Source organism: Apiotrichum porosum (assembly GCF_003942205.1).
Source record: "Apiotrichum porosum strain DSM 27194 chromosome Unknown scaffold_1, whole genome shotgun sequence".
Lineage (NCBI taxonomy): Eukaryota > Fungi > Basidiomycota > Tremellomycetes > Trichosporonales > Trichosporonaceae > Apiotrichum > Apiotrichum porosum.
This window is the reverse complement of record NW_021167108.1, coordinates 3,107,048-3,134,003: the sequence shown is the minus strand read 5'-3', so window position 1 is coordinate 3,134,003 and position 26,956 is coordinate 3,107,048. Positions and strand designations below refer to the sequence as shown.

The following is a 26,956-nucleotide window of genomic DNA, read 5'->3' as shown; positions in this document are numbered from 1 at the left end:
GGCCAAGACCTCGAGCACAGCAGCGACAGTCGGCACACGCAGCAAGAATGTCCGCAAGTCGGTAGTTGTCCACGGTACCACTCGACGAAGTGCAGACGGTGGCCGCCGCGGTAAAGTCGGAGGCAGCGGGACCGTGTCGCCGTCGCACACCCCGCCGCGTATCACCATCGACCTGCCGTTCGAGGCGCGCGGCGCGGGCCTGGGCGGCAGCGGTGGCGAGGCCGACACCACCACCACCACCAGCCTTGGCCTCGACGGCGTCGGCCGCACACCCTCATTCACACCTTCGGAGCGACGTGCGCTCGACTCGCAGCGATACACGCCGGCCGACCTCCGTGCTGCCTGGGACTGGCTCGGCCCTGAGGTCAAAGAACGGGGTGCGTGTTCTCTCTCTCTTTCTCTCTCTCTAATGCTCTCGTTTGGGCAGCGCTTGGGACTCTTGTGTCCGTGGCGTCAGCCATCCGTCTCGCCGCGGCGGCGCGTGCGCGAGCGCGAGCAGACATAGGGGCGCAGTGTCTCGATTTTGCTTGCCACCAGAGTGTGCATCGTACTGCACTCGTGCTTGCGATACGATACGATACGATGCGGTGCCGTGCTTTGCTTTGCCTTGCTTCTTGCACCAGCGGTGACGTCGGGATAGGCAGATATGGCAGGGACCGACAGAAGACACCAGCTCCACGAACCGTGACATGGTTTTGTACTGACACACGACCGCAGGTGCCGAGACTGTCGGGATCATGCTTCCACGCCGGCTGCTCACGAGCAAGGACCGGCAACGCCAGATTGGCGCACTGTTCGTGCTTGCCCGTCGCCCGCAGCTCGCAGACAAGTTTCCGTCCATCACGAGCAACTACCCTGCAGTGTCGGGCGATGCCGCAACGGACGAGTGGAAGAGTCGTCTCATGCTGGTGGCAAAGGACACGGTCAACCCGGTCGATATCGCAGAGGTGCTCAAGGCCATGCTGAGGCGTCTGGCAGCTACCGACCGTCCGATCATCGACCCCGCAGCCTACGTCCGCTTCGTGCAGCAGGAGCACGCCGCGAGCTACCCGCGCAGCTCGTATGCGTCCATGCTCCTCCCACAGCTGTCAGACGAGACGATGGGTCTGCTAGACGCCGTGTTCGAGGTGTGCAACGCTATTGCCATGCACGCCGAGACCAACGCCATGGGTGCCGGTCGTCTCTGCCACCTGTTCGGCTGGTGGCTCATGGGCGAGGTTCCCGATGGGACCACGTCTTGGTCCGCCCTGTACGACGGCTACAAGCTCGCTGGCCAGCGTACCGAGCACCTGTTCTACGCACGTATCCGCTGGCAGAGCACACAGCAAAAGATGCCCCGCCGCCTCATTCAGCTCATCCTTTCATACCCCTTTGGCGAGTCTAGTGCATCTGCCGAGCACCTTCCTCTCCCGCCCACGTCCACCTTTTCGCGCAAGGCGCTCCACGTCTCGCTCGGCACCGACACCAGCTTGCCCATTGGCACCGACCCAGTCAAGGTCCTCGGCGACGCACTGATCGCCAAGCTAGACGACGAAGTCGAGGCTTCTAGCTGGCTGGCGGTCCGTGACACCCACGTCACGCTCGACGACGTCTTGTCAGACGACTCGCGCGCGTTCCTCGAGGAAGTGTCGCTTGCCAAGGGGCTCGAGTTTGCTTCTCCCCCAACGTCCCCCACGTCCCCCATTGACGAGGACAAGTACCACCCCTTTGCAGCTGGCGACAGTGACCGTATTGTCAACTCGAAGTTTTCCCCATCCCACTCTCGCCGTCGTTCCCAGTCGTATGGCGATATCCCGCGCCTCGACGTACCTGGCGGCGCCAAGGCACCTTCCCTCGACACGGTGCCAGCTGGCGACGGCAGCCCCCGCCGCAGCCAGCTCGTCCGCCAGACTTCTGCAGTGCAGCTCAGCCCGACAAAGGACAAGGCCACCCCGCAGTGGGACGACTTCCTCACCAGCGGCTTTGGTGACTCACCAGACACGGTGCGCGACATTTCCCTCTCGCTCAACTCGCCCCGCACTACGCTCCGCGACACACACCACAGCTCGCCCACCCCGGGCTCGCCGTTGCGTCTCGGCCCGCCAAAGAAGATTGTCGTCAAGGGCCCCACCTCCACCTCTCTCTTGGTTGCCGGCGAGCAGATTGTCGACATTGACGACGCATTCATCCACTTTGTCGAGGACGGCCAGCTCGACCCCGTCGCGTCGTCGTCGTGGCCCCGCTTTGCTCTTGTCCAGCTGTCCAAGCCGGTTCCCGGGACCGACGGCGACGAGGCCATTGACTGGGTTCTCGTCACCGTCAAGAAGCGCGAGATCAAGCGTCTTCCCTCGATCGACGAGCCCTTCCCCGACCTCCGCGCCGACCTCACACGCTCCCTTTCTCCTTCCAACGAGAGCACTGTCTCTCGCCTCTCGCAGTCGTTTGGCTTCCGCGACCTTGCAAACACGTTCCGCCGTTCCAGCATGTACTCGCGCTCGACGTCCACATCCCGCATGTCGTTCCTTAACAATTCGTACAACGGCAAGGGCGCCGTCAAGTCCGAGTCGCTCTCTGCCGTCGCTGAGCGCGCGGGCCACCGTGGCTCGGGCGCCTCGGATGCCCCCACAGAGTACACTATTGGCGAGATGGGCGAGATTGTCAAGATTCCTTCATCTTTTGAGCTCGCCGGCGGTGCTGCCGCCGCCACCGCCGTCGGCGCGTCTGTTACTTCTCCTTCTTCTTCAGGTCCTACCACTTCCAACGCGGTGATCACAACCCCAGCCACCGACTGGGTCTACCTTGGCGAGGGCGGTGCGCATGTCATCTTCCGCTACCGTGGTGTCGAGCCTTCCCTCCAGGGCCGCGCGGTCCGTCTGCAAAAGATCGCAAAGGCCGGTGGACCCGACATTGCCCTCCGCCAGACCTGGGCCGACAGCCTTCTCCCCAAGCTCGTCCCCAACACACTCCATACTGAAACCACACCCGCCACCGTCGAAGAAAAGTGGATTCGCGCGCTCGTTACCCCCACCGAGCTGCTGCGTCCCTCCTCACGCCGCGCAGAGGGCTCCCTTAACCAGATCGTCGACTATACCCGTCCCGCACAGCTCATGGACAACCACATGGCGGCGGTTCCCGGCGAAAAGGTGCTCGCCCTCGAGATCAAGCCCAAGTGGGGCTTCCTTCCTACCGCCGCCGACGTCACCCCCAACGAGAGCGTCCTCATCAAGACCTCCAACTGCCGCTACTGCATCCACCAGCACTACCGCGGCGCGTCCCTCGAGGGCGCCTACTGCCCGCTCGACCTCTACTCGGGTGAGGCTGACCGTGTCCAAAAGGCCCTCGGTGGTCTCTGGGCGGCCTGGCGCTCGTCGGGCGGCGAGAAGAACAACCTCCGCGTCTTTGTCGACGGCAAGCGTATCCTTCCCTTTGATGCCAAGGAGATTCCTTCCAACACTCCCGAACCCGAGGGCACCTACGACTTTGTCGCGCCGCTGCTTGCCTCGTCGGGCGTCCTCTCCACCCTCAAGACGCTGCAGAGTACCCTCGACCACCGCGACATTTCGTCCCTCTCGCGCGACTTTGCCGCTGCCAACCCTGCCGCCAAGCTCTTTGCGCCCGACCTCGTCCCAGAGCCCTCGGCTGCCGAGCTGACCGAGTTTGTCACCGTCTACAAGGCAGGCGACGGCGCTTCCAAGTGGACTCTGCGCCAGCAGGAGATTGCATACGCCCTGTCGGCCATCTTCAAGGACTGCAGCATCATTGTCCGTGCCGTCCTCGCCAAGGACACCGAGGGCAACTTCACCGTCGACGAGGCCAAGTCGAGCGTCAAGCTCATCGACACCGACCTCAAGCCCCTCGCGTCGCTGGGCCACTGGGCCGAGCTCGACGACAAGCTCTGGCGCCACTGGTCCGCCACCAACGGCGAGGGCGTCGTCGTCATTGACAGCGACGACATGCGTCCCGTTGCTGCCGTCTCGCGTGCCGCCGCTCCTGGAACACCCGGCAAGACGGCAGCCACCACAGCCGCCGCGGCCGCAGTCACCACTCTCGCCGCCGCTGCAGCTGCTACAATGGCAATCCTGACCGAGGAGCGTGCCAACACCGAGCGTGCCAACACCATCCCTGAAGTCGAGGACGCCACCTCTGCGCTCGCCAAGGTCGCTGAGAACGCGCCGGAAAAGTCACAGATCCACCTGCCCCTGGAGGTTGCGTCGGCTGATGTTCCTGCCGAGCCAGACCACACCCCGATGGTCGAGGAGGTGCCCGTCGTTGAGGCTGCCGTCGTTGAGACAACCATCGAACAGACTCCTGAGGAGCCCAAGGTCGTTTCTGCGCCGATTGAGGCCGCCCCCACTGCTGAGACCCCGGCTGTGGAGCTCGAGCCTACCCCTAGTACTCCCCTCGACGCTCAGGCCAAGGAGCTCGCGCCCGAGACGATTGTCGAGACCAAGGAGCCTCCCATCGAGATTCCAACTGCCGAGCCAGTTGTTGAGACCAAGGAAGCGCCTGTCGAGAGCCCCTCGGTGCCTGAGCCCGAGCCAGTTGTCGGCGAAGCGGCTGCCATCGCTGGCGCCGGTGTTCTGGCTGCAGCTGGCGCCGTCGCCCTCACCCGCACAGTCACCCCCAGCGCCGAGGCCGAGCTCACGCGCGCTGCGCCGGTCTCGCCTCCACCCGTCCGCCCCAGCTTTGACGGTGCCAACGTTCGCCCGTCGTTTGACTTTGAGCGTCGCAACAGCAACAACAACCCCAACTCGTCTTCGGTCCAGTCGCGCGTCAGGGCCGTCATCGCGTCCATCGAGAACAAGGACACGGACCGCCGCCCCCTGTCCCCGACCAACGGCCTCGCCGAGAAGCGCTCCTCGGGCATCGCCATTCCCAAGAGGCGCGAGAGCGGCGGCGGCAATGGTGTCGCCGGCGGCTTTGGCGGTTTCCTCCGCAAGGCATCGCTGTCCTTCAAGGACAAGGAGGTCAAGGAGGTCAAGCAGGAGGAGGCTGTTGCTCCTTTGGCTCCTTCCAAGCCCATCTCCAAGCTGTTTGGCAAGAAGGACGCGGTCGTGGCTGCTGGCGCCGGCGTCGTTGCCGCTGCTACTACTGCTGCGGTTGTGATCAGCTCCGACAAGAAGGAGCCCGAGCCCGAGGCCGAGGCCGCCCCGGTCGAAGTCTCCAAGGCCATCGAGACACCTGCCGTGGTCGACATTCCTGCCGAGAACAAGTCTGACGACTCCAAGGCCATCGAGACGCCCGCTGTTGTCGACATTCCGGCCGAGGACAAGCCTGTCGAAGTTGTCGACACCCCAGCTGTCGCCGACATCCCCGCTGAGGTTCCCAAGGCTCAGGACGTCGAGCCCAGCGTCGAACCCAGTGTCGAGCCCGTTCAGGAGGCCGATGCTGTGGCTATTGTCGACAGCGCCGTGGAGACTACCCCAGAGGTCCAGGAGGACGTTGCCGAGCCCATCCAGGTCGAGGCTCCCGCAGCTGTCAGCGTGCCCGCTGAGACTTCTCCCGAAGTTCAAGAGGAGGTTACCGAGCCTGTTCACGACGAAACCCCGGCCACTGTCGACATTCCGGCCACTCGCGAGGTCGACAGCAACGACGACGTCCCTGCCGCCGTCACCGAGGAGGTTGCTGCTTCCGAGGGGCCTTCCCCCGTCGCCGAAATTGCTCCCATCGCTCTCGGCGCTCTTGCAGTTGGCGGTATCGCTGCCGCTGCGTCTGTCGCCGCCCATGAAGACACGACTCCGGCGCCCGAGCACGTCGACATCACGGCCGACGAGCCCACCCCAGAGATCGAGACCGAGCAGCTCGTCCACGACCCTGTGCCCGAGGCTGTTCTCTCGCAGCCGTCTCCCGTGGCTGAGACGATTGAAGTCTCAGAGGAACCCATCGAGGAGTCAGCGCCAATTGAGCAGATCGCCGAGGAGGCCCAGCCCGCCGAGCAGCTCACGGAGGTTCCCGCCGAGCACGCTGTTGAGGTTCCCGCGTCTCCTGTGCCTGTTCAGGAGTCCATCGAGGAGCCCACTGTCGAGGAGCCCGTTGTCCAGGAGCTCGCTGTTGAGGAGCCCGCTGTCCAGGAGCTCGCTGTCGAGGAGCCTGCTTTCCACGAGCTCGCTATCCAGGAGCCCGCCGCCAAGGAGATCGCCGCCGAGGAGATTCCCGTCGAGCAGCCTACCCTCGAGGAGGCCCCCATCGAGGAGACCGCCGTCGAGGAGAGCCCTATCTCTGAGACCATTGACGAGCCTGTTGTTTCTTCAGAGCCTGTCCCCTCGCCCGTCCTCTCGCCTGTTCCCTCGCCGTCCAAGCTCTCGCTCCGCCGCCGCAGCGCCGCCGAAGAGGTCGAGGAGCCCAAGAAGGTCGAGGCTACCCCTGTGTACGCCGCCGGCGCCGCTGCCCTCATCGCGTCTGCCGGTCTTGCTGCTCAGGCGGCCGCTCGTGCCAAGGACCGCAGGTCGTCGGCTCAGTTCTCCAGGCGCGTCTCGCAGCAGATTGAGCAGCCCGTTGAGACAGTCGAGCAGCCCGTCGAGGCCGTCGAGCAGCCCCCCCAGGAGCAGGTTGTCGAGCAGGCTTCGGCCCCAGTCGAGCCCGAGAACGAGGTTCAGGCCACCGAGCCGGCCCCCGAGGCCGCCGCTGCGCCTCCTTCGCTCGCCGGCCTGGGCCTTGGTATCACAGCCGGTGACGACGTTGCGCCCGTCGTCGACCTCACTGAGGACATCCCTCAGCCTCCTGTCACCACCCAGCAGGACCTCTCCAGCAATGTTGAGCCTGCGTCAGGTACCCCTGCCTCGATCGACGCACCGCGTACACCTGCCACGCTCGACCTCGCCAGCGGCTCGGAGCGCTCCTTCTACGAGCCTATCCCCGTTCCTCCGACGCCAAGTGTTCAGCCTCCCTCGCCCGTGACCGTCTTTGGTAGCCCCACTGCCTCTGAACGTGATGGCATGCCGGCCCCCGTCCAGGGCTTCTCTGCTGTCACTCCAGAGTTTACTGCGCCCAGCCGCTTTTCGGTTGTCGACTCTTCGTCACTTGAAAAGGTTGACGAGGAGACTCCCCTTGACTCGTCGTCGACTGGTCTCACCGCGGCCGCGGCTCTTGCGGGCGTTGCTGTTGCTGGCGTTGCCGGTGTGGCGGCCTTGGCCAACGAGGCCAACGACTCTGACGCCTCTTCGTTGCCTTCGCGCAGCGACTCGCGTCTCAAGCGCTCAACTGCTCCTTCACCTTCGCCTCACCTGTCGGGCCCTGCGGCCGGTGACGATCTCGAGGTCGAGGTGGCTGTGCGCGACCCTTCAATCAGCGCTGTCTCCCCCATGCCGCGCGACGCTCCCCTTCCCGAGCATGTGGAGCTCTACCAGAACGCCGTCCTGCCACCACTTCCCAGCACGACAAGCGAGCAGGACCTGGTTGCTTCTTCGGAGGCGCTCCTTTCGCCGCCCGATGTCGAGGCCCCGGCCTCGGACATTTCGGAAGTGGCGTCGCAGGCCAGCTCGCCCGAGGTCGACCCGACCACTTTTGCGACCGCACCAGACACCCCCTTTGAGCTTTCTGAGCACGGACATGGTGACCAGACGCCCTACGAGGACGAGACTCCCACGCTCGAGCTCGGTTCCTTGCAGCAGCGCTTGGCTGACAGCCCTCCCCGCCCTGGTCCCATGGATCTGCGCAGCGACCACCGCAACTCTGTTCAGAGCGTCGTGGAAAACTACCGCAGCAGCGTCCACACTTTTGGAGGCACCCCCGCCGAGGCTGCCTGGCTCAACTCTGGGCTCAAGAGCGAGAAGACATCCTCGTCGCTCGCAACCGACCCTTCTTCCTTTGACGACCTCCGGATTGAGACCGCCGCGCTTCCCACAAGCATGTCTGGTCTCTCGTCCGTGGCCCTCCAGTCCATGACCTCCTTGCCTCCCCTCAACGAGGACCCCGATCAGACTCTGCCGGCTATCGAGTCATCGACCATTCTCGAGCGTGACGACGACAGCAGCAACGACCTCAAGGAATAAATACCGCACGCTCCACATACCACACACACACTCTCTCAACTCTCAAACTCTCTCAGTCTACATCCCCTCTACGGTAATCATTAATACGATTGCAAAACGAATATCTCACGATCATGGCTATCATACCCCCGGACCGATTGTGCGCTAGATACCTTCACTAATAGCCTGTTCATGCATTATTTTTGTCGTTCATAACCCCCACGCGGGCCCGCGAGCGGCCAGAGGTCTAGAGACACGCCAAGAGCTCGAGTGAGGCGCTTGGCAGCGTGTGATCCTTGTGTGAACCTTGTTGGTGACTACCACGAGGCCACGAGCAAACACGAGCAGGCATATGCGTCAGGCCGGCGTGTGACCGCCCCCGCGACCCGGTGGCGTGGGCCCCGGGATCCGAGCCTTCTAAGGTTTGCTTCTGAAGTGGCTGAAGCCCCGGTACGTCAAATGCCCGTGCATATGGCAAAGACTTATTGTATGTACAACACCACGTCGGCCCTGGAGAAGCGAAAGGAGGACATGGACATTGGGAATCGGACGACTGATCCACTGACTCAGAACGGACTGAGGAGAGGAGGGGGGGGGGGGGGGGGGGGGGGAGGGGGGCGAGAGTTTAGGAGTTGTACAACAAATCCAAAGGAGGTGTGGGCTGACACAAGAAGGAACGTTCACTCCCCCGGGTGGTGGCCATTTTTCCGTGTGCGATGGCACCTACCGTGTCTAACCTGGGAGCGACGGACGCCGGACGCCGGACCTATGGCGGGGACATGGCGCGTCCGATCGCTTACTGGAATTCCGCCATGGCACTGGCGATCATGCCTTGGCGGGATAGAACTGCTGTGGACGGGGTCAGCCGGGGTGCGGCTCTTTGCGGGGCTCGCAGAGGTCGCAAAAAATAACTCACCGGGAGCTGGTTGGACAGGATGCCCACTTGGCCGTGACCGCTGGGGTGGGCGATCTTGTACTCGTACATCTGGGCGGGCTGCGTGTGTTGCCGCTCAAAGTGCACGCCACGTCGACGCGGGCGATCCTCGCGTTCGAGACGCTCTATGTGGCGGTCCAACCGGTCCCCCAGGCGGTCGCGTTCAGCGTGCTTGCCGTGCGAGTAGCCTTTGTCGTATGCCTGCCGCTCCTTGGCCTTGTGGGATTCCTTGCTGTGCTGTACGACATCCCAGTCGTGACGCGTCTGCCTGTCGCGCTCCCTCTGTCTCTCGCGGTCACGTTCACGGTCAAGCTCATACTGCCGCTCGCGGTCGTACTGTTGCTGGGCATAGTAGGGCGGAGGCGGGAGCGCGGCATGTGGGATAGGGGCGGAGACGGTACGGACAGCGGTTGGCACGTGAGGTTGCGGGACGACGGTGTAGTTGTAGTTGGGTGGGTGGTGCGAATATGGGTGGCTGTAGGGGTAGACCATGGGAGGATGGAATCCGCCGGGAACGTGTTGGGCAGGGTACGTGGGGGAAAAAGGATAGTTGACGAAGGGCGGGTACAGGTATTGATCTCCCGGGTAGACGTACCCTCCTTGAGCGACGTTGTAGATTGGCTCATAGGCCTGGTTGTTGTACATGTACGCGTAGTGCATGCTGCGACGGCGGCGGCCAGGAAAGTACTGGCGAGTTACTGGGTCCCAGTAGTAGAGTGCTGAGATTGCGGCTCCTATGGTGAAGGATAGGTAGGACTGGGGAGTTGATGGAATATGGAAGATGGAAGATGCGATGGGAGGTGGTACCATGTTTTATACAGCGATAGGGGGCGCCGGCCGCGGGTCGGTCACCCGATGCCAAACAGTGATGGCTTCTCAGTGATGGGAAAGGTAAGCCAAGGACCCTCCATCACGCGAGTTAGGGGGAGCCAAAGGACTCTGACTGACAATTGTTTCAACACCGTAGCGTGTCGGTGTATCGCACGGGAAGAGACATAGAAGACTGTGCGGACCGGTACTCGTGGTTCAGCTGTTTCCTCTGATGGGGTGCGCTGTGGGCGTCACACATCACTCCTCTTTGGCACACACCATATCAACCCACTATTACACACTATGGACACTTAAAACAACAACCAGAATGCACCATGCATGCAGAAGCCGCCAACCATTGCACACCGGCCTGAAAGAGACACAGACCATGGATTCGCCACAAACGCAGGAAAAAGTGACGTGTATTTATTTTCCGCCACTATCAGCTCTGCCCAGCCACGCGCCTGCTTTCTGAACAACAAACATGACCGATCACATCGACCCCCAGTCTCTCTCTGCTCCAACCACTCAACATGTCGTCGCAGCTCCCCAACCTGATGGAGGGTCTCTCCATCAACAATGGTAGCGCAGCCCGAGCACCACCTTCACCGGGAAACCGACTCCCGCCCCTCATGAAGAAGTACATGAACCCTGGCCTTGTGCGACCCCCAAACGCTGGTCTCGCTAGCCATCATGCCGAAGCCCAGCGGGCGGCTCTGCTCAACCTCGCCAGTGCGACCAACGTTCCCGCCAAGCAGTCTTCTTCCACGTCGTCCAAGCCTACTTCACCAAAGTCGTCCAAGCATTCGCTCCAGCAGCACACCGCCCACGGCATACACGGCCCTGCCCACGCCACGGCCTCTCGCACGCAGGCGTCGTCCATCAACCCTTCCTCCTCGCACCACCAACCCGCCGCCGCCGCCGCCGCCCCCGCCTCATCCGCATCCCGCAAGGCGGATATTGGCAAATATGATGGAGGCTTTGAGATCGATGAGGCTGGCAAGGAAGCCGTCACTGGCGAAGCTGGCAAGCTGCTGGAACTCGACAGTGGTGCCGTCAACGGGTAAGTTTGTCATCTGGCAGAGGTTGAAACTGACATCAGAACCGTGTCGCTTTCGCTGCCATCCTTCCAGATCGGCCGTCCACTTGGCAAGGGCAAGTTTGGTCGTGTCTACTTGGCCCGTACCAAGACCGCCCCGCACTTTATTGTTGCCCTCAAGTGTCTCCACAAGCAGGAGATTGTGGCCGGCAAGGTTGAGAAACAGGTCCGTCGCGAGATTGAGATCCAGCAGAACCTCCGTCACCCCAACATCCTCCGCCTGTACGGCTACTTCCACGACTCGAAGCGTATCTTCCTCGTGCTCGAGTTTGCCGCCAAGGGCGAGCTCTACAAGCAGCTCTCCAAGCTGGGCCGCTTTGACGAGAAACGCTCGAGCAGATACATTGCCCAGATGGCAGATGCGCTCGCCTACCTTCACAAGAAGCACGTCATCCATCGTGATATCAAGCCTGAGAACCTGCTCATTGGTGAGCTTTCTTGCATGCAGGAGACGAAAACTAACATGTCAGGCTTAAAGGGAGAGCTCAAGATTGGTGACTTTGGGTGGAGCGTCCACGCCCCGTCCGACCGTAGGCACACCCTCTGCGGTACCCTTGATTACCTCCCGCCAGAGATGGTCGAGGGCAAGGAGCACAACGCCAAGGTCGACCTTTGGGCTCTCGGTGTTCTTTGCTACGAGTTCATTGTCGGTGCCCCACCGTTCGAGGACTTGTCAGGCCACGGTGCTACGTACAAGCGTATCCGTAATGTCGACCTGCACGTTCCGGACTATGTCTCCGCCGAGGCTGCCGACCTCATCACACGAGTGAGTTACACTTTCTTAGACAAACACTGACAGTCCAGCTGCTGCAATACAACCCCGAAGACCGTCTTCCGCTTGCAGATGTGCTCCGCCACCCGTGGATCAAGAAGTACGAGAAGAAAAAGTCGTCGTCTATCGGTACCTCCCGCCAGTCTTAATCTCCCGCCTTACCTCACGTCTTCCTCGTCTTCCTGGCTACGCTTCTATCTACCTGTACACTGCCCCCTTTATTCGTATTGTCGGATCATCCTCGTTTTGCATGTACAGCATCTCTTTTGGCCACTCGCTGTTACTGTTGCTGTTGCTGTTGCTGCGCAGGCAGCAACATGCGGCCATGCCCGTCTCCCTATCTATGGTGCCTGAAATGAGCTCGGCTCGGTTAACGGCTAAACTCTCGACTCAAGCCTCCATGAACCGACTCCACGACTGGGTCATGTTGCTTTGCTCTGCATATATAGCGTGCTCGTAAGCTTGTACACTTGCCCATCCACCGACATCGTTCACAAGATGTCCACTTTCACGAACTCTTACAAGGCTCCCGCAGCGTCGTTCCCGGAGAACGTCCACCTGGACACTGCAGAGGCCGACTATGACTACAACTTTATGTTTGAGCCCAAGACATTGCAGTCGGACCGCGTTGTTCTGCGTCCCTTCCTGGTGGGTTGGAATAGCCTTAAGCTGGGCTATGGTTCAGTATCTCTTGTCCAGGATTAACACCACCGTCACAGCCGTCTCGCGACGCCCAGCACCTCTTGTCCGGCATCCAAGCGAACCCGGAATTGGTCGAGTATGTGGGCTGCGGCGTCTGGCAGACTCTGAACGAGGTATGCGTCTGGGCCGAGCAGGCAAGGAGGCACCCCGTAAGTCACAAATCTCGTATTAGGTTGCTGACATGGCAGGGCGAGCTCCGCTACTCCGTCTACAGTGCCCCTCTCGACCGCCTCGACGCTCCTGTGGAGGACTATGTCTTTGCCGGCACAATGTCCATGATTGAGTCGAGCTACGATAACATGATGAGCGAGATTGGTTGGATATTCATCCTCACCCCCTTCCAGGCAAGTCTCTCCGCTCTCCCCCCGGGTCTCGCTCTCTCTCTGACCATTCAGCGCACCCACGTCCTGTCGAACGCGTGCGGTCTCCTCATGCACCGTATCCTCGACTCGGTTGAGCAAGGCGGCCTTGGCCTTCGCCGATGCCAGTGGAAAGCCAACTCGTTGAACAAGAAGAGCGGTGCTGCTGCCGAGCGTCTGGGATTTGTCCATGAGGGTATCATCAAGGCTTGGATTGTCGTGCCAGAGGGCAAGCCAAGCGCTCATGGTAAGTTAGATTAGGGTCAATGTGAGCACTGACAGAGCAGTCGGCCGCCCTGGCAGGCTTGAGAAATGCGGCCAGCGTGATACCTGGATGGCAGGTATCACCTGGTATGACTGGGAAGACAAGACGCGCGCACACGTTGACCAGCTCATGGCCAGGAGGAAGTAGCAAGGCAGTTGTTAGTTGATTAGGATGCGAGTTGTAATACATGACGTAACGAATCCTAATCGTAGTCGGGATAAATCGTGAAAGAATTAAGAAATATAATCGGTTGACTAATGTTGTTGACTTCCTTCCTCCACTTGTTGACGCGTCGCGCGTCCAGCGGCGAACCCTTTCGTTTACCCTTTCTCCTCATCCTTCCCTCCACCTTTGCGCATTCAACAAAGTCCAGCTTTACCACCACCTCCTCCACAGCGAACAGTCCCTCACCATGGCTCGTGAGATGTCCAAGAGACGCTCAGAGTCGGAGGACCCCGCCAGTGGCGACGAAGAGGGGCGCCATGTTGTACGTCCATCCCACGATGTTGTCCCTCATCGTCCCTCCACTTTCACCGTGCCCGCACTGACGCCACCAGGTCAAACGCGTCAAGCTCGAACGCATGGATGACGATGAGCGTGCTCGGTTTGCGAACATTGAGCGCGCACGCCGCGGGACTAGTGCCAACAGTCGCGGGCGTGAGAGCGATGAAGACGAGGACATGGAGGACGACCGCGACGCATCAGACTCTGATACCGACTTGGACGACGATGCTGCCAACCTGCGCGCCAAGGCGAACGCAGAGAAGAAGAAGAGGAACATGGGCTATGGCGTATGTGTTTCTGTTTACGTGCCACAGCTGTCCATTGCTGACCACCTGCACAGTCGGTACCCGAAGCCGGCGTGATCAAGGGCATCCGCATCGTCGACTTTATGTGTCACAAGCACTTCTCGTACAACAGCTTTGGCCCAAAGATCAACTTTATTGTTGGTCACAACGGCAGTGGAAAGTCGGCCATCCTCACTGCTCTCGCAGTCGCCCTTGGAGCCAAGGCCTCGGTCACTGGCCGTGGCCAAGGTGTCAAGGACATGGTTGCTCGAGAGGCCGAGTGAGCCTTCCTTGCGCCCCGTGGTTGTTGCGTGGATCCTGACATCCCCACAGCAAAGCCATCATCACCCTCATCCTTTCTAACAAGGGTTATGACGCGTTTGAGCCTGAAAAGTACCCGGACCAGATTGTCATCGAGCGCTGGATCGCCAAGAACGGTTCATCTGGCTACAAGTTCCGGGCTACAGAGGATGGCAAGATTATCACAACCAAGCGCGAAGAACTGAGCACCATTTGCGCCCATTTCAACATCGATATCGACTCGCCTCTCACCCTCCTCACGCAAGACAATGCCAAGACGTTCCTCGCGTCTACCGATAACCGCAAGCTCTACGAGGTGGGTTGGTGGTTCAAACGCTGTGTGGCTAACAATTAGCTGTTTTTCAAGGGCACCAGTCTTCAGCAACTGGCCGACCAGTACACCCAGATGGATGCGACGCGGCGAAAGATGGACTCGGACCTAGCGCGTGCGAGGGAGGGAATCCCCAACCAGCGGGCAAAGGTGGAACGCCTGCAAAGCGACATTCGGTCTGCCGAGCGGGCTCGCGAGCTCAAGGGAGAAAAGACCGAGTGTGAGAAAAAGCTGGCTTGGGCCTTTGTCAAGCGCAAGGAGAAGGTAAGCAACAAGTTACTTGCATTGTGTAGGCTGACTTGCCCAGGATACCCAAAAGCACCGTGACGAAGCCGAGCTCCTCACTACCAAAGTTCAGAAGGCGCAGGAGTCGATCGACGAGATCACAGTGAGTGCATGTAGTACCAGCGAAGCTGACCTGCAGGCACAACTTGGACCCACTGAGCGCGAGATTGGTGCTCTCAACGACGAGCTCAATGAGCTCACAGAGCGCCGCAGACCTACCCAAGTGGCGTTGAAGAAGGCCAAGACCGAACTCCACAAAAGCCAGTTCAAAGCGAGCTTCAATGAGGTATGCCAAACGCGCAGAGTTGCACAACCACGAGCCTTGCTGACACTCTGCAGGATGAAATGAAAGGTATCAAGGAGGACGTCAATCGCGTGCGCAAGGAGATTGCCAACCTCGAGGGCCAAATCGCTGCCCGCCAGCTTGGCCCCGACGCAACTCAAAACCCTCGTGAACGTGAGCTCCAGGAAAGGCGCAAGAAGCTTGAAGAGGGTCTCAGTTCGTTGCGCCGCCGTCTTCCTGAAGCAGAGCGAAAGGCCACGGACGCCGCCCAGGAGCTCGATCGTGCCGAGGCCGAGTACACTGCGCTTGAGAGCCGTCGAGACGATATCCGAGTTCAGTTGGACCGGGCGAAGCAATCTGCCGCGACACTTCAGCGCCAGTCTACCGATCGCATGGCTGTGTATGGCCAGGGTTTCGATAAAGTCATGGCTAGGATTCGGCAGGCGAGGTGGCACCATTCCGAACCTCTGGGACCTCTTGGCCTGTACGTGCAGCTGGAAGACATGCGGTATCGAGATGCCGCCCATGCCACTCTCGGCCAACTGCTTTGTGGTTTTGCTGTTCGCGACCATCGAGACAAGCATACACTTCTCAACATTCTCAAAGAGTGCAAGCAACACCAGTGAGTTGATAACGATTGTCCGTGGAGCGAACCTGACACACATGCTTTAGTGGATTCCGATCAGTGCTTGGTCCTAACTCTTTGCCCACCGTGTATCAGCACACCAATGATATGTTTGACTTTTCGGCTGGCGACTTGTCCCGTGTGGCGCCAACAATGTTGAGCAAACTCAAGGCAAGTTCCAATCGAGTTTGATTAAAAGTCTAACGCTCAGTTCACAAACGATGCTGCCCTCCGCATCTTTGTCAACATGGCCCACATTGAGAGGCTCGGCGTAGCCCCTACCCAGCGCGAAGGCTATAACGAAATGAAGCGTGTGCTCGCTGAGACACGCCTTCCTCAAGTCACGTTCATCAGTGCAGATGGCTACACGCAGACGGGCAAAAGCAATGGGTAAGACGATCATGGCGTTTTGTGCTTACGATTAGCTCCACTCAGTCTGGGCCGCTAGGTGACTGGAAGTCCAACCCTATTTTCGTAAAGGATGTCGCTACGGAGCTTGCGTAGGTTTTTGTTGCCTGAGGCCAAGCTAAACATCCAACAGCAACATTCGCGAGAGAGTGAACACGATGCAACCAGAGGCCGATGCTGCGCTTCAACGTTGCGCTGATCACGCGCGACACAGGCAAGGCCTTCAGACCGTCCTCGCCAAAGCCAACGTAGGTTATTGGTGACCCGTGTACAATTCTAACTCATCAGCAAACCGTCGAGCACCTCAACAAGGGTATTCCACGCTTCAGGGGAGACATCCAGAGGCTAGAGGATGAGATTGCCGATCTCCAGCCAGCCAATGGTGACTTTCTTGTGACCTTTAAGACCGTAAGTTTAGCGTCGACGGGTCTATCTGACGTAGCAGGAACGCGAAAATGAACTTCACAACATCGAGGTGCAGCTTCGGATTTTGGAGGAGGCTCACAAGGAAGTTCTTCAAGAGATTAGAACCGCGACCAAGACGGTGGAGGAATTGGACGAAGAGCAGCAGCGCTTTGGTCCAGAGACTGATGAGAAGCGAGTGAGTAGATTCTCATGGAGCAGCATTGACGTCCCAGGCTGCCATTCTTGTCCTTGCCGAGAAGCAGACCAAGGCCCAGAACGACAGGCAGTTCTACAGGAACTCGAGAGCACGCACGGAGAAGGAGCTGGAGGCCACTACCAACCTGATCACAGAGTCGGAAGCGGAACTCGAGGTAAGTTATTCGCTTATCGGCAGTCGTCCTAACTCGTAGACATGGACTACGCAGGCTCAGAACTTCTGCGACAGGATCGACTCTGACATGTCGGTCGATGACCTGCACCGTCGCATCAAAGCTCTGGAGAAGAGTATTGCAGACGCAGCCAAGCAGTGAGTTCTAGCGCTAGTTCTTGTGCTCACCTCTCAGAAACAACATCAACCTGGATGACACTCTTGCAAAGTTCACCTCGGCCAAGGCCGCGCTCAAAACGATGGAGGATAGCACCAGGACTTTCCTGAAGCTCGTCCATATTCTGAAAGACGGCATCCAGATGCGCCAGGAAAAGTGGCAAGAACTCCGTCAACACTTGTCCGTCCGTGTTCGCACCGCCTTCATTGAGTTTATCAACAAGCGCGGCTTTGAAGGCCGACTCCTCTTTGACCACGACCAGCTCAGTCTTTCTATTCTCGTTCAGACGACTGGTTTGCGTGAGACCCAGGCATACTCCACCCAGGCACAGTTCAAGGCGCCCATCAACCTCAGCGGTGGAGAGCGCTCATACTCGACCATTTCGTTCCTGCTGGCGCTGTGGAATGTGGCGCCTACGACCATCAGTTGCCTGGACGAGTGGGATGTCTTCCTCGACAGCGCCAACCGCAGCGTCGCCGCCAACATGCTGGTGAGTGAATATCTTGCGTTCCGCGCTCACGTGACCAGATTGAAGGTGCCAAGCAGAGTGATGGCAAGCAGTTTGTCCTCATCACTCCCCTGGATATGGGCGGCGTCAACGTTAGCGGCAACCACAACCGTGTCATCAAGCTCTCCGACCCGGAGCGTGGTCAACAGACTCTCTCGTAGTATGTTGTGGCTGTTTGGAGCGAACAGTTCAAGAGTTGTATAATAACGTGATGAACGCATGTGACACCTGTGACTTGATCTACGCAAAACTGGTCATCTGTTGCTGAGTTGCTTGCATCCAGCCAGGCGTCGTTGGACGCCATCGGCCACACTTGGGCACATTACCTATAGAGACCACCCCTTTAAGTTTACGGAGATTAGCGAAATCTCCATTTTTATGAGCCACAATCGTCACTTGGGGGTCCTGTTGCCTGTGGGTTGCCGAAGTGACTGTGAGCTCATCTGTTGTGACGTTCACCTCTCTGCTCCGCCTGGGGCCATGGCCTCGAAGCAACCCTCCTCGTCATTCATACAGGTGCCGACGAGGTTTTCCATCGTCGAGCCCGGTGTATACCGCTCTGCATCCCCAACAGCCGTAGAGGTGAGCTCTCCGTCCGGTCTCCAACTCGCCCGTCGCCATCCACACGCTTCAGCGGCCACTGCCCGCCGTCGTTGGCCAGGTTGCTAATCGCCCACAGGTGCCATTCCTCACGTCCCTGGGACTGCGAACCATCGTATCGCTCTCTCCCGAGCATCCTATCAAACCCCTGGTATCCTATGCGCGTGCATCAGGTGTCGACTTTGTGAGCATCCATCGCCCTTGGGGCCCGTGGCCGCGGTGTTGCCAGCGTCCGCGTCTGTGGAGTGGAGAGGCCCCGAGCTTGAGCCTCATCGGGCAGGACAAACACTGACCTACAGGTTCACCTGGGCAGCACGCTTTTCCAGCCACTCACAGACTGGAAACCCATCGGCGACGAGGTCGTCAAGGCCGCTCTCGAGTTGATCCTCGATGTCCGGAGCCACCCTGTGCTCGTCATTGACCCGTGAGTTGAGCAGACTCTCAACGGAGCTGTACAAGGCTCATGGTCGCTGACATCTTTTCTAGAGTCGGGATTCACCAGACTGGTGTCGTGTTCGGCTGTCTGCGTATGATGCAGGGCTGGAACTTTGCCTCTGCACTGTCCGAGGTGTGTACTGGACGTCACTTTCTCCTGCTCCTCCCCGCGCTGTACTGTGCTTGTCATCTGACCGTCCAGTACCGATCACATTCGGGACCTACCAAGCATCGCTATGCGGACGAGACGTACATCGAGGTGAGAGCCCCTCCCTTCCTGGCCTGGCATGGGTGGCGTCAGGCTAACAACACGTAGCTCTTTGACCCCGACTTTGTCAACTTGCCACCAAACCACCGCTTGCCGGCCTGGTGGGCGGACGGCGAGGTAGACAACTTTGACGACGACTGGGTGGAAGAAGACCCGCCGCCCAAGGAGAAGAAGAAGAGCAAAAAGGACAAGAAGGAGAAGGAGAAAGAGAAGGAGAAGGAGAAACAAGAGGCGACTGTCGCCGAGGGGATCATCGAGGCTACCGCCGAGCTCAAGCTCAATGGCGGTGAGGGTGGCCCATGACGTGCAAGTCTGGGTTAAGAACGAGTCCACCCTCCATTTAGATCATGTACATGTATTGCTGTAACTGGAAGCCACTCGGAGAGGCGCGGACGGCATCCTGTAGTGGAGTGCAGCGCCGCGAAAGTGGGCGCTGTCACCATGTTGACACTGTCAACCCATCCATCCGTCCGTTAGTACAGCAACCGCCTCCCTTCCACGCCCAAGCCGCTCCGCGATGCGACAATGATACATGTCTCTGCTACTAGTCGGCCGACCGCGATGAATGGTGATGTCCGGGGTGTGTGAGGTAACCGCGTTACGCCGCACAACCGCACTGGTCGTCGTGTCTCTTGTCTACGCTTGAAAGGGGTGTGTGTAAACGAGGCAAAAAACAGTTTAACGGCCAAACGAGCCCGTGGACTGGGCGGCGCCGCCCATGGTCTGCATGCGCTCGCCAACCTTCTTGTTGACCTCGAAGAACTTGGCAGTACACCTGTCGATGCAGACGCCCTCGCCCTTGAGGAGCTCGCCCTCGGCGTAACGGCCCTTCATGGGGTCGGGCTGGATGCACTTGGCGTGGCACGAGTGGACGAGGCGGTTGCTGTTGGCACGCAAGGAATAGGGAGGAGGGGAAAAGAGGAGACAGAAGGTCAAGGCGAGCGGGGAAGGTGAGAGAAGGTCGACGGCGGAGGAAATGATGGGTCGCCGGTGGAGATGGATCAAAGGCAGTCGTAAGAGGGAGGGAGAGAGACAAGGTCAGCACAACCCTCAGAACAGGCAGCAGCACACGTACAAGACGTCGGTGATCATGTCAAGCTCCGAGACGGCCATCTCCATCTTGACCGGGTCGATCGCGCCAGCGTCGCGGGGGGCTACGGTTACGAGTTTAGCAAGCGGTGTTTTCCTCCACGCACAGCAACTGTCGCCGCCAAGTGACAGCTCCAGTGCAGGCCGAGACACGTACCACCACCACCGAAGAGGAAAGACATTTTGTGAGTGATTAGGGGGGGTTGTAGGGTTAAGCGGCAAAGACGAGATGCCGAGGACGACGAGGTGGATGGTGAGCCAGCGGCGACGGGTGCATCGGGAAAAAGTCTCCATCCACACATTCGGCGGCGGCGGCACAGGGAGAGGGGCCATTCTTCCCCGGTGGAGGTCCGTCTTGGGAGGGGTGACCCGCGTATGCAATGTTGGCCTTTGTCGACCTTTTCTGTCAACGACCTACGACATAGAGCATGCGCACCAGCATTCAACGGATACCTTCTCTCGCATGTAGTGCTTCAGCGCTGCCTGCATTGTCGGTGGGAGCACGCGCGTCCTCGTCAAAAGCCAAGAAACGTCAGCACGGCCAGGTCATCTTCTCCGGCATCCAGCCCACAGGTGAGCCAAACAAACCGGCATGGAGGTAATGCTAACGTGCAGGAACTCCTCATGTGCGTTTCTACTTAGCAATGAAATGTGGTGGTGGACGCTAATAGCAGATGGGCAACTATCTCGGTCTGTTCCAACCCTTCCTCGAGTTGCAGAGGACCGCACCAACAACAACGCCAATCTACCTTTCTGTCGTTGGTCTGCACGCCATTACGCTGCCGCAGGACCCAAAGCAGCTCGTCCAGGATCGCCGGAACATGCTTGCCGCGCTGCTAGCCAGTGGAGTCGACCCGGAACGCACAACACTGTATCTCCAGGAAGACGTGCCCGAGCACGCCGAGCTCGCGTGGTATCTCAACACCATCTCCTCCGTTGGCCGTCTGCAGCGTATGACCACTTGGAAAGTGAGTTATTTGACGGCAGCCATCATAAAGCTCACAACAGTCCCGCCTTGCGACGTCCCGCAACGCCGCTTCAGAGGACGAGGTGTCCGAGTCTGACCTTCGTCTCGGCCTGCTGGCGTACCCCGTCCTCCAGGCCGCCGACATTCTGCTGTACAAGTCGACGCTTGTGCCCGTCGGCGAGGACCAGACGCAGCACCTCGAGCTGTCCCGCGACACGGCCGAGGCCTTCAACTCGCAGTTTGGCGACATCTTCCCTGTTCCCGACACGCGCATTGGTGAGCTGCTGGGTGACCAAAGTCTTCAAAGCTGACTCACTCAGTGCACTCGAAGCGCATCCTGTCCCTCCGCGACCCGCTGCAGAAGATGTCCAAGTCTGCCCCGCTGCCGGCGTCGCGTATCAGCATCACAGACTCGTCCAAGGACATTGTGTCCAAGATCAAGACGGCCGTGACCGACGGCGAGCGTACCATGAGCTACGACCCGGCCACGCGTCCCGGTGTCGCCAACCTCCTGACGATCTGGAGCGCCCTGGACGACGCTGGCCGTACGCCACAGGAGCTCGCAGACGAGTTGAACCAGGCCGGTGGCGGTGGAGCTCAGCTCAAGGCGGCGGTGAGCGACGTTGTGGTCGCAAAGCTCGCACCTATCCGTGAAGAGTATGCGCGTATCTCGGCGGACCAAGGGTACATCCGCGAGGTGGCTGCCAAGGGCCGCGATCGCGCGCGCGAGGTGGCGGCCAGGACGATGGACGAGGTCCGCAAGGCCACTGGGCTGGGAGGTATCTAGACGGTTGTTTTCTAGAGGAGAGAAGGCACACGGCACTACTCATACATCGATACAGCATGCACTGCACTACATATGACAGTGGGCGTCTGTCGAGTCGGAAGTTCAGGACCACCTCGCCCCACTTCAGCCTCCAAATCTATGGTTAAAACTACTACGGCCCACTGGCGGTTCTACTTTTGCGTAGGGTCGCCAGTCTCAATGGGGGCATCCTCGCGCTGGGCGTATCCCGTCCAGCTCTCGTCGTAGATGGACGCAAGGGGAGCGGCACGGCCCTCGGCCTCGGCGACGATCTGCTGTGCCAGCCAGAGGACAGCGGCCGTCATGCCCGAGCCGCAGGTAAGCACGAGCTGGCGACCGCCGGGCTGGTTGACCTCGTCCCAGACCTTGTCGCCGCCCACGGCGTCGACGAGGATCTTCTTGAGCTCGGCGGGGCTCTTCAGGTGCGTGTACGGCTTGTCCTCGGTGGGCTGCTCGAGGAGGTCGTTGAACGGCAGCGGGAGCGAGTGCGGGATGTGGCCCGAGGGAAGTCCCGGACGGGGCTCGGGCGCCTCGCCAGTGTACCGGCCGAGAGCGCGGGCGTCGAGCACAACGTCGCCGGCCTCGCCCTTGCCAGCGTTGGCCACCATGTCCTCGTACGCTGGCCACGGTCAGCATACAATGTCGGTTGGTTTTGGCTGTGCCCCCGTCGCTACTCACATCGCACCCAGGTGTTGTGCTCTGGGCCGCTGAGGTTGCTGTCGCCAGTGAACTGCTCGGGCGGGCCAACGTCCACGGCACCTCCCTCGGCGATCCAGCGCGGAAGACCGCCGTCGAGAATGGAAACCTTGTCATGTCCAAACACTAGACGTCTGTCAGCAACGGCATCGCAATGGTCAAAATGACCGGCTTACGCTTGAACGTGTATGCGCCGCGCGGGGCCGAGAAGACACCCTGCGTGTCGTAGAGCACCACATGCGAGTCTGGAGTCACACCCAGCTTCTCTGCGGGAGCGCGTTAGTGGACCGGTGACGTTACAGATTAAACCACACGGCGTTTGCGAGGTTGTGAAGGAGGTTTATGATTGTTGGGAATCATGACGCTCCTCATGTTCCCATGCACCACCAGCTCTGGCATGGTTCTGGATGGGCATACAGAGCCATGGCCACAAATGCACACGACTGTACTCACTGGCAGCGGTGCGGAACTCGGTGGCGCTGGGCAGCATGTGCGTCAGGCCGAGGGGGTTGCGCTCTGGGCCGAGAGCTGCGACCTTGTCCAGGTCAAGACGGCGGGCACCGACGATGCGTGGGCCTGTCTGGTACTCCTCCTCGGCATTGCGCGGGGCAGCGGGCATGTGCCATGAGACGTCGATGGGGACCACGTTGTCCTGGACAGTTAGTCACGCGTCTACTAAGTGGAAGTATCAACCGGGCAAGCCGATCCACGCACCTTTGCCAGGGCCTTGAGCTCTGTGGGGTTGAGGACGAGTGGGACGCGGCGCAGCGCAGAGGCATGCAGGCTGCGCTGAGCGCCGACGCCGCGGAGGATGGAGGACGGGAGACGCATCTCGGCGGTTGTGGTGGTTGTGGTTGTGGTGGTTGAAGCCATCTTGGATGTTCAGCGGGGCGTGTGTCGGTGGTGGCGGGGGGTGGGAGGATTGGCGGGGGCGGCGGTGACGACAGATCGCGCGACGGACGGCCATCTGCGCGGTCAGGAAAGGTGTCCCTCCATTTTAAACGACTAGCTGCCCACCATATCCTGCGGTTTCCGAATTGCCACTGGCCACTGGGTTCTACTGTCCAACCTCACATTCGGAGCTACGTCTGGTCGGCAAATCCCAGTCGTTACGACAAGAGCATGTGAACACCAGCCGTCGTGGACTCGTGACCGTGACGGAAGGTAGGAGGGAGATCGGGAGAGTGAAGGAGCGACGACTGTTTTGGATTTTCGCCCGTTTCCAATCTCGGGTCGTTTGCTGCCTGATGGTCATACCCCGACCATGCTGGCATTGACGTCTGGGCAGCGGTTTCCGTCACGCCAAGCCCCCAAGTCGGTGATCCGGTGAGTGTCAAGGGTTGCTGTTGCTGTATGCAGCTAACCTTGAGCTGGTCTCAGGAAGCCAACAGTGGGCAACTGTGACCTTCAAGCTTCCCGATCGTTTGTATCTTGGAGGCTGGCTGGACCCATTTCGTTATCGCAGCGTACCCGATCACTTTGCCGGCCCATTCGCCTTCCATTCTGGGCGGAGACACATAGGCTTCCCCGTTGATTGACTGCTCAGCTGACTTGCAGCTTGCTGACTGGGACAAGAACAAGCGCCAAGGGTTCTGTTGCAGAGTACTGGTGTGATGTGTGACGACCCGCTCCCCGTCGCGTGTCCACCGTGTGTACAAACCAGCGGCAGCGCCGCCAAGAGCCAGTCTTGACAATGGGTGCGTGGTGTGCCCCTGCGGGTTCCCCTCTTCAGTGAACAGAACGCTTCCGCGCAGCAGCAAAGATCGCAGAGACAGTGTACATGACGACAGGGGTGCAAGGAGGACGAGGAAGACGGGTGACAAGTGGCCTCTGGGCGCATCGCGGTGCTGCCGACAGTCGGACCAACCCCTCAAGCATCGCTCTGCGTGAAACTCCCATTACAACATCATCCCAGCTTTCAGTCACCAGTCCCCAGTCTCCAGTTACGCCGATGTATCAATAGCTCGCAGTACCGCGGACCGTCGTTGGTACCGCGGTCCGTCAGCAACATGCGCCACGCTGCACCTTGGCGCTTGTAGCCTGGTAAATGGCCGAGATTGGGGCGGAGTCTGCTGGTAGGGGCATCGGCGCTCACTGCCCCCTCACGGCCCACGCACCCGACAGCGGAGTCCTCCTGGCACATCAGGCCGTCAGGCCTCGGGGCAAAGCCTTCATTTCAGCCAGTAGTCAAGACCGTGTACGCGCCAACAAACAGACCACACATCCGTGCCTTTGTTGCTGCCTTTCCTGGCCTCCTGGTCTCCTCGAATTCCTGGCGGACGAGGCCGCTCAAGGATAAGGAAGAATTGGACGCCATGTTGTGGTCAGGCCTCACTCGAGACACTCCCGCCACGCACAGCTGGGACTGAGAGACGCTGCTGCCGAGCAAGTGGGTTATCGGCAGGCCACTGGCGCCTGTGAACATTGCATGGAATGCTGGGCTAATGGGCGCCGCATTTGACGCCTACTCGGACATTTGGGTGTGAATGGAAAGCGACGACGGACGACCTGGATTGAGGCACATCATGCTCGTGCGCCGTCCTGTCCGTTCTGGGATTTGGGACGGTGATGGCAGGGAGCCTAGAGTACTAGAGTGGTGGCATACGCGCTTGCCTCGGTGTCCAGAATGTCGGATAGGTGGCAAGCATGGGTGCGAAGACGGTATGGCTGCGTGCAGCAACCACCACCCGTGACCGGGAACTGTGCGATCGCATTCCTGCTCTGCGAGTCGCCCCCGTACCTGAGGCACAGCCCAGAAGGTGGTCTACTGTGGAATACCAGCTGCCTGTGTGTCCTGGATCCAGGATTCCAGCAACCAGACCACCAAAACGCCGTACGCCGTGTTGTTCATCGGCGCCTTGACTGGCGCGTTGGTCCTTGAATCGCGCAGCGAAAGAAATCACACCTGCCCATGCCGGTTGCACCTTCTGAGGGTCAGACGCGACGCGTCCTCGGCACACAACAAGCTTTGGGGGGACATGCAGGGGAAAGAGAACCCCCTCAAACTTGTCTGTGCACACTAACCATTCTTGACAGGTTTGTAACGCGCTTGTGTGTGTGTTTGGTCAATGCCGATGAAAAGTGTGCGCTCGTTAGGCCGTCCCTCCTTCTTAGACGGCAAACGTGCTGCCAGATGACCATGATCCCAGATCCCAGAGATAGTAGTCAGGCTCACGCACATTAAAGCAGTTGGGGCACACTGAAGAGCAACTACGAGCAACTACGAGAAACGGGTGACTTTGAGACGCGTGAGCACGCACGCGGAGATGAGGGACGCGGTACGCGTCTGCCAGGAGAGCCATGTTGTTGATGTCAACAAAGGCCCGTCTAGTCACAGAGTCCGGCCACTCTCGCCCATTTAGCGCCATTCGCAAAGGCTGATGGTGCGGACTTTTTGTTTCCCTCGTCTGGCACCGCTGGCACCGCTGTACCGCTGGCTGGCCTTTCAAGGTTTGCCTCGTTAAATTGATTTGGACCCCGATGAGAGAAAAGAGTGTGAGGTGAGCGACCCTGGGTGAGCCCAGGGAAGGCGTCTATTTGGTGTTGGGCGGGTCTGTCTCTGTTCCATCAGATCGTCGTCGTCGCCGACTCTCTCTCTCTCTCCCCATCCGGCCATGCCGGCCAACCCGAGACACTCACATACCCACGCATCCTCTACGGTCCTGTTCCAGGCCTCTGCACGCCCCTGCCATATGCAGATCATGTTCCCTTCTCACGTTCACACATTTCTCTCTTCAACCTTTCGCACTGCTCTCTGTCCTCACTCCACCTCCTCGTCACCCACTCACACCCCATCTCTCACCAAACCGTCCCCTCTCGTCACCTATCCACTTGTCGCTCTCCCTCCCCCCACCCACCATGCTCGGCCTGAACCTCTTCATTGCCGCACTCTCCTTCTCGGTCGCGCTCGCTGCGCCCGCCCCAGTGCCAGCAGACGGCGACGGCGACGTCGTGCCCGCCATCATTGCCGCTGAGCAGCAGCAGGAGGCGATCGCACCCGTTGTCCCTCTGCGCTGGTCGACGCACTTTGCCGACCACTTCCCCGCCGGCACACATCTCGACCTCGAGTGGGAAGGTGGTGACGGCATGGGCTGCGAGCTGTACTATGTGCCCCACTGGCCTGGCTTTGCAGAGTACCAGGTGAGTTGCAAAGAGTTGCAAAGAGGAGGCGGCCCAGACTTCAGAGCACCCTTCCGTTCCCCTGTGCCTTTTGCAGACACTGACGCACCGTGTGTCCAGTTTGTCACCATTGTCAGCAACACCACCGAGAACAGCTACAAGTGGGCCGTCCCCAACCTCGACGCGTACCCCGAGGGCACCGACTTGTGAGTTCCACCTGCAGGCCACACCTGTCACCCCCCGGACTAGCAGCTAACATGCCCAGCATCCTCGGTGTCAAGAACGGCGAGGGCGTCGGTGCAAACTGGTACGACCTCACCCCAAGCCTTCCCCTCCGCTAGGATCCCACATCGGCCCGGCGCAGCCCACCACGGCCTGTCCATCCTGTCCATCCTGCCATCCTCCTGGACGTCTAGACGTCTGTAAGGCCGTGCACACCCCCGCCGGACGTTGTGAACCCTTTGTGCTTGAAACATGAACACCTGGGACCTCCCCTCGCCACTGTTACCTTCTTTTCCAACCCACACCCACACACCTCACCCAACTGTAAAACACATCAAGTCGGCATTCCACACGGCCGCCGGCCGCGGACAGGACTTTCTCTGTTTC

At 59.9% G+C, this 26,956-nt stretch overlaps 10 protein-coding genes across 10 annotated transcripts; 7 read left to right on the top strand and 3 right to left on the bottom strand.

Moving 5' to 3' along the window:
• Window positions 1-29: 29 nt before the first annotated feature.
• IPK1 (Inositol-pentakisphosphate 2-kinase) lies at window positions 30-7,970 on the top strand (the record flags this gene model as incomplete). The annotated part of the gene is made up of 2 exons (XM_028616940.1): window positions 30-377; window positions 718-7,970. Coding segments are annotated over 2 exons (7,601 nt in total), but the record flags the coding sequence as incomplete, so codon positions are not given.
• Window positions 7,971-8,774: 804 nt separating this feature from the next.
• Window positions 8,775-9,543, bottom strand: EHS24_001137 (uncharacterized protein; the record flags this gene model as incomplete). The annotated part of the gene is made up of 2 exons (XM_028616939.1): window positions 8,775-8,798; window positions 8,866-9,543. 2 exons carry the CDS (start codon window positions 9,541-9,543, stop codon window positions 8,775-8,777), a joined length of 702 nt encoding a protein of 233 aa, XP_028480796.1.
• Window positions 9,544-10,226: 683 nt separating this feature from the next.
• On the top strand, window positions 10,227-11,713 carry IPL1_1 (spindle assembly checkpoint kinase; the record flags this gene model as incomplete). The annotated part of the gene is made up of 3 exons (XM_028616938.1): window positions 10,227-10,756; window positions 10,796-11,558; window positions 11,597-11,713. The coding sequence occupies 3 exons, from the start codon at window positions 10,227-10,229 to the stop codon at window positions 11,711-11,713; spliced, it is 1,410 nt and encodes a 469-aa protein (XP_028480795.1).
• Window positions 11,714-12,062: 349 nt separating this feature from the next.
• On the top strand, window positions 12,063-13,037 carry EHS24_001135 (uncharacterized protein; the record flags this gene model as incomplete). Its single annotated transcript, XM_028616937.1, has 4 exons — window positions 12,063-12,212; window positions 12,284-12,415; window positions 12,455-12,872; window positions 12,913-13,037. The coding sequence occupies 4 exons, from the start codon at window positions 12,063-12,065 to the stop codon at window positions 13,035-13,037; spliced, it is 825 nt and encodes a 274-aa protein (XP_028480794.1).
• A 265-nt stretch (window positions 13,038-13,302) lies between these two features.
• SMC6 (Structural maintenance of chromosomes protein 6) lies at window positions 13,303-17,529 on the top strand (the record flags this gene model as incomplete). Its single annotated transcript, XM_028616936.1, has 17 exons — window positions 13,303-13,377; window positions 13,448-13,681; window positions 13,735-13,958; window positions 14,012-14,294; window positions 14,334-14,573; window positions 14,617-14,880; window positions 14,934-15,499; window positions 15,550-15,643; window positions 15,702-15,892; window positions 15,928-16,002; window positions 16,044-16,158; window positions 16,199-16,318; window positions 16,356-16,511; window positions 16,549-16,686; window positions 16,726-16,841; window positions 16,879-17,350; window positions 17,389-17,529. The coding sequence occupies 17 exons, from the start codon at window positions 13,303-13,305 to the stop codon at window positions 17,527-17,529; spliced, it is 3,504 nt and encodes a 1,167-aa protein (XP_028480793.1).
• A 319-nt stretch (window positions 17,530-17,848) lies between these two features.
• On the top strand, window positions 17,849-18,974 carry EHS24_001133 (uncharacterized protein; the record flags this gene model as incomplete). Its single annotated transcript, XM_028616935.1, has 6 exons — window positions 17,849-17,950; window positions 18,048-18,152; window positions 18,268-18,392; window positions 18,455-18,536; window positions 18,606-18,662; window positions 18,720-18,974. 6 exons carry the CDS (start codon window positions 17,849-17,851, stop codon window positions 18,972-18,974), a joined length of 726 nt encoding a protein of 241 aa, XP_028480792.1.
• Window positions 18,975-19,349: 375 nt separating this feature from the next.
• On the bottom strand, window positions 19,350-19,942 carry TIM10 (protein transporter tim10; the record flags this gene model as incomplete). Its single annotated transcript, XM_028616934.1, has 3 exons — window positions 19,350-19,554; window positions 19,747-19,825; window positions 19,918-19,942. 3 exons carry the CDS (start codon window positions 19,940-19,942, stop codon window positions 19,350-19,352), a joined length of 309 nt encoding a protein of 102 aa, XP_028480791.1.
• Window positions 19,943-20,010: 68 nt separating this feature from the next.
• On the top strand, window positions 20,011-21,514 carry MSW1 (Tryptophan--tRNA ligase, mitochondrial; the record flags this gene model as incomplete). The annotated part of the gene is made up of 6 exons (XM_028616933.1): window positions 20,011-20,013; window positions 20,297-20,333; window positions 20,376-20,386; window positions 20,432-20,728; window positions 20,769-21,003; window positions 21,048-21,514. The coding sequence occupies 6 exons, from the start codon at window positions 20,011-20,013 to the stop codon at window positions 21,512-21,514; spliced, it is 1,050 nt and encodes a 349-aa protein (XP_028480790.1).
• Window positions 21,515-21,684: 170 nt separating this feature from the next.
• EHS24_001130 (uncharacterized protein) lies at window positions 21,685-23,101 on the bottom strand (the record flags this gene model as incomplete). The annotated part of the gene is made up of 5 exons (XM_028616932.1): window positions 21,685-22,151; window positions 22,211-22,354; window positions 22,405-22,494; window positions 22,682-22,880; window positions 22,943-23,101. The coding sequence occupies 5 exons, from the start codon at window positions 23,099-23,101 to the stop codon at window positions 21,685-21,687; spliced, it is 1,059 nt and encodes a 352-aa protein (XP_028480789.1).
• A 2,985-nt stretch (window positions 23,102-26,086) lies between these two features.
• Window positions 26,087-26,688, top strand: EHS24_001129 (uncharacterized protein; the record flags this gene model as incomplete). Its single annotated transcript, XM_028616931.1, has 3 exons — window positions 26,087-26,368; window positions 26,468-26,553; window positions 26,613-26,688. 3 exons carry the CDS (start codon window positions 26,087-26,089, stop codon window positions 26,686-26,688), a joined length of 444 nt encoding a protein of 147 aa, XP_028480788.1.
• Window positions 26,689-26,956: the final 268 nt, after the last annotated feature.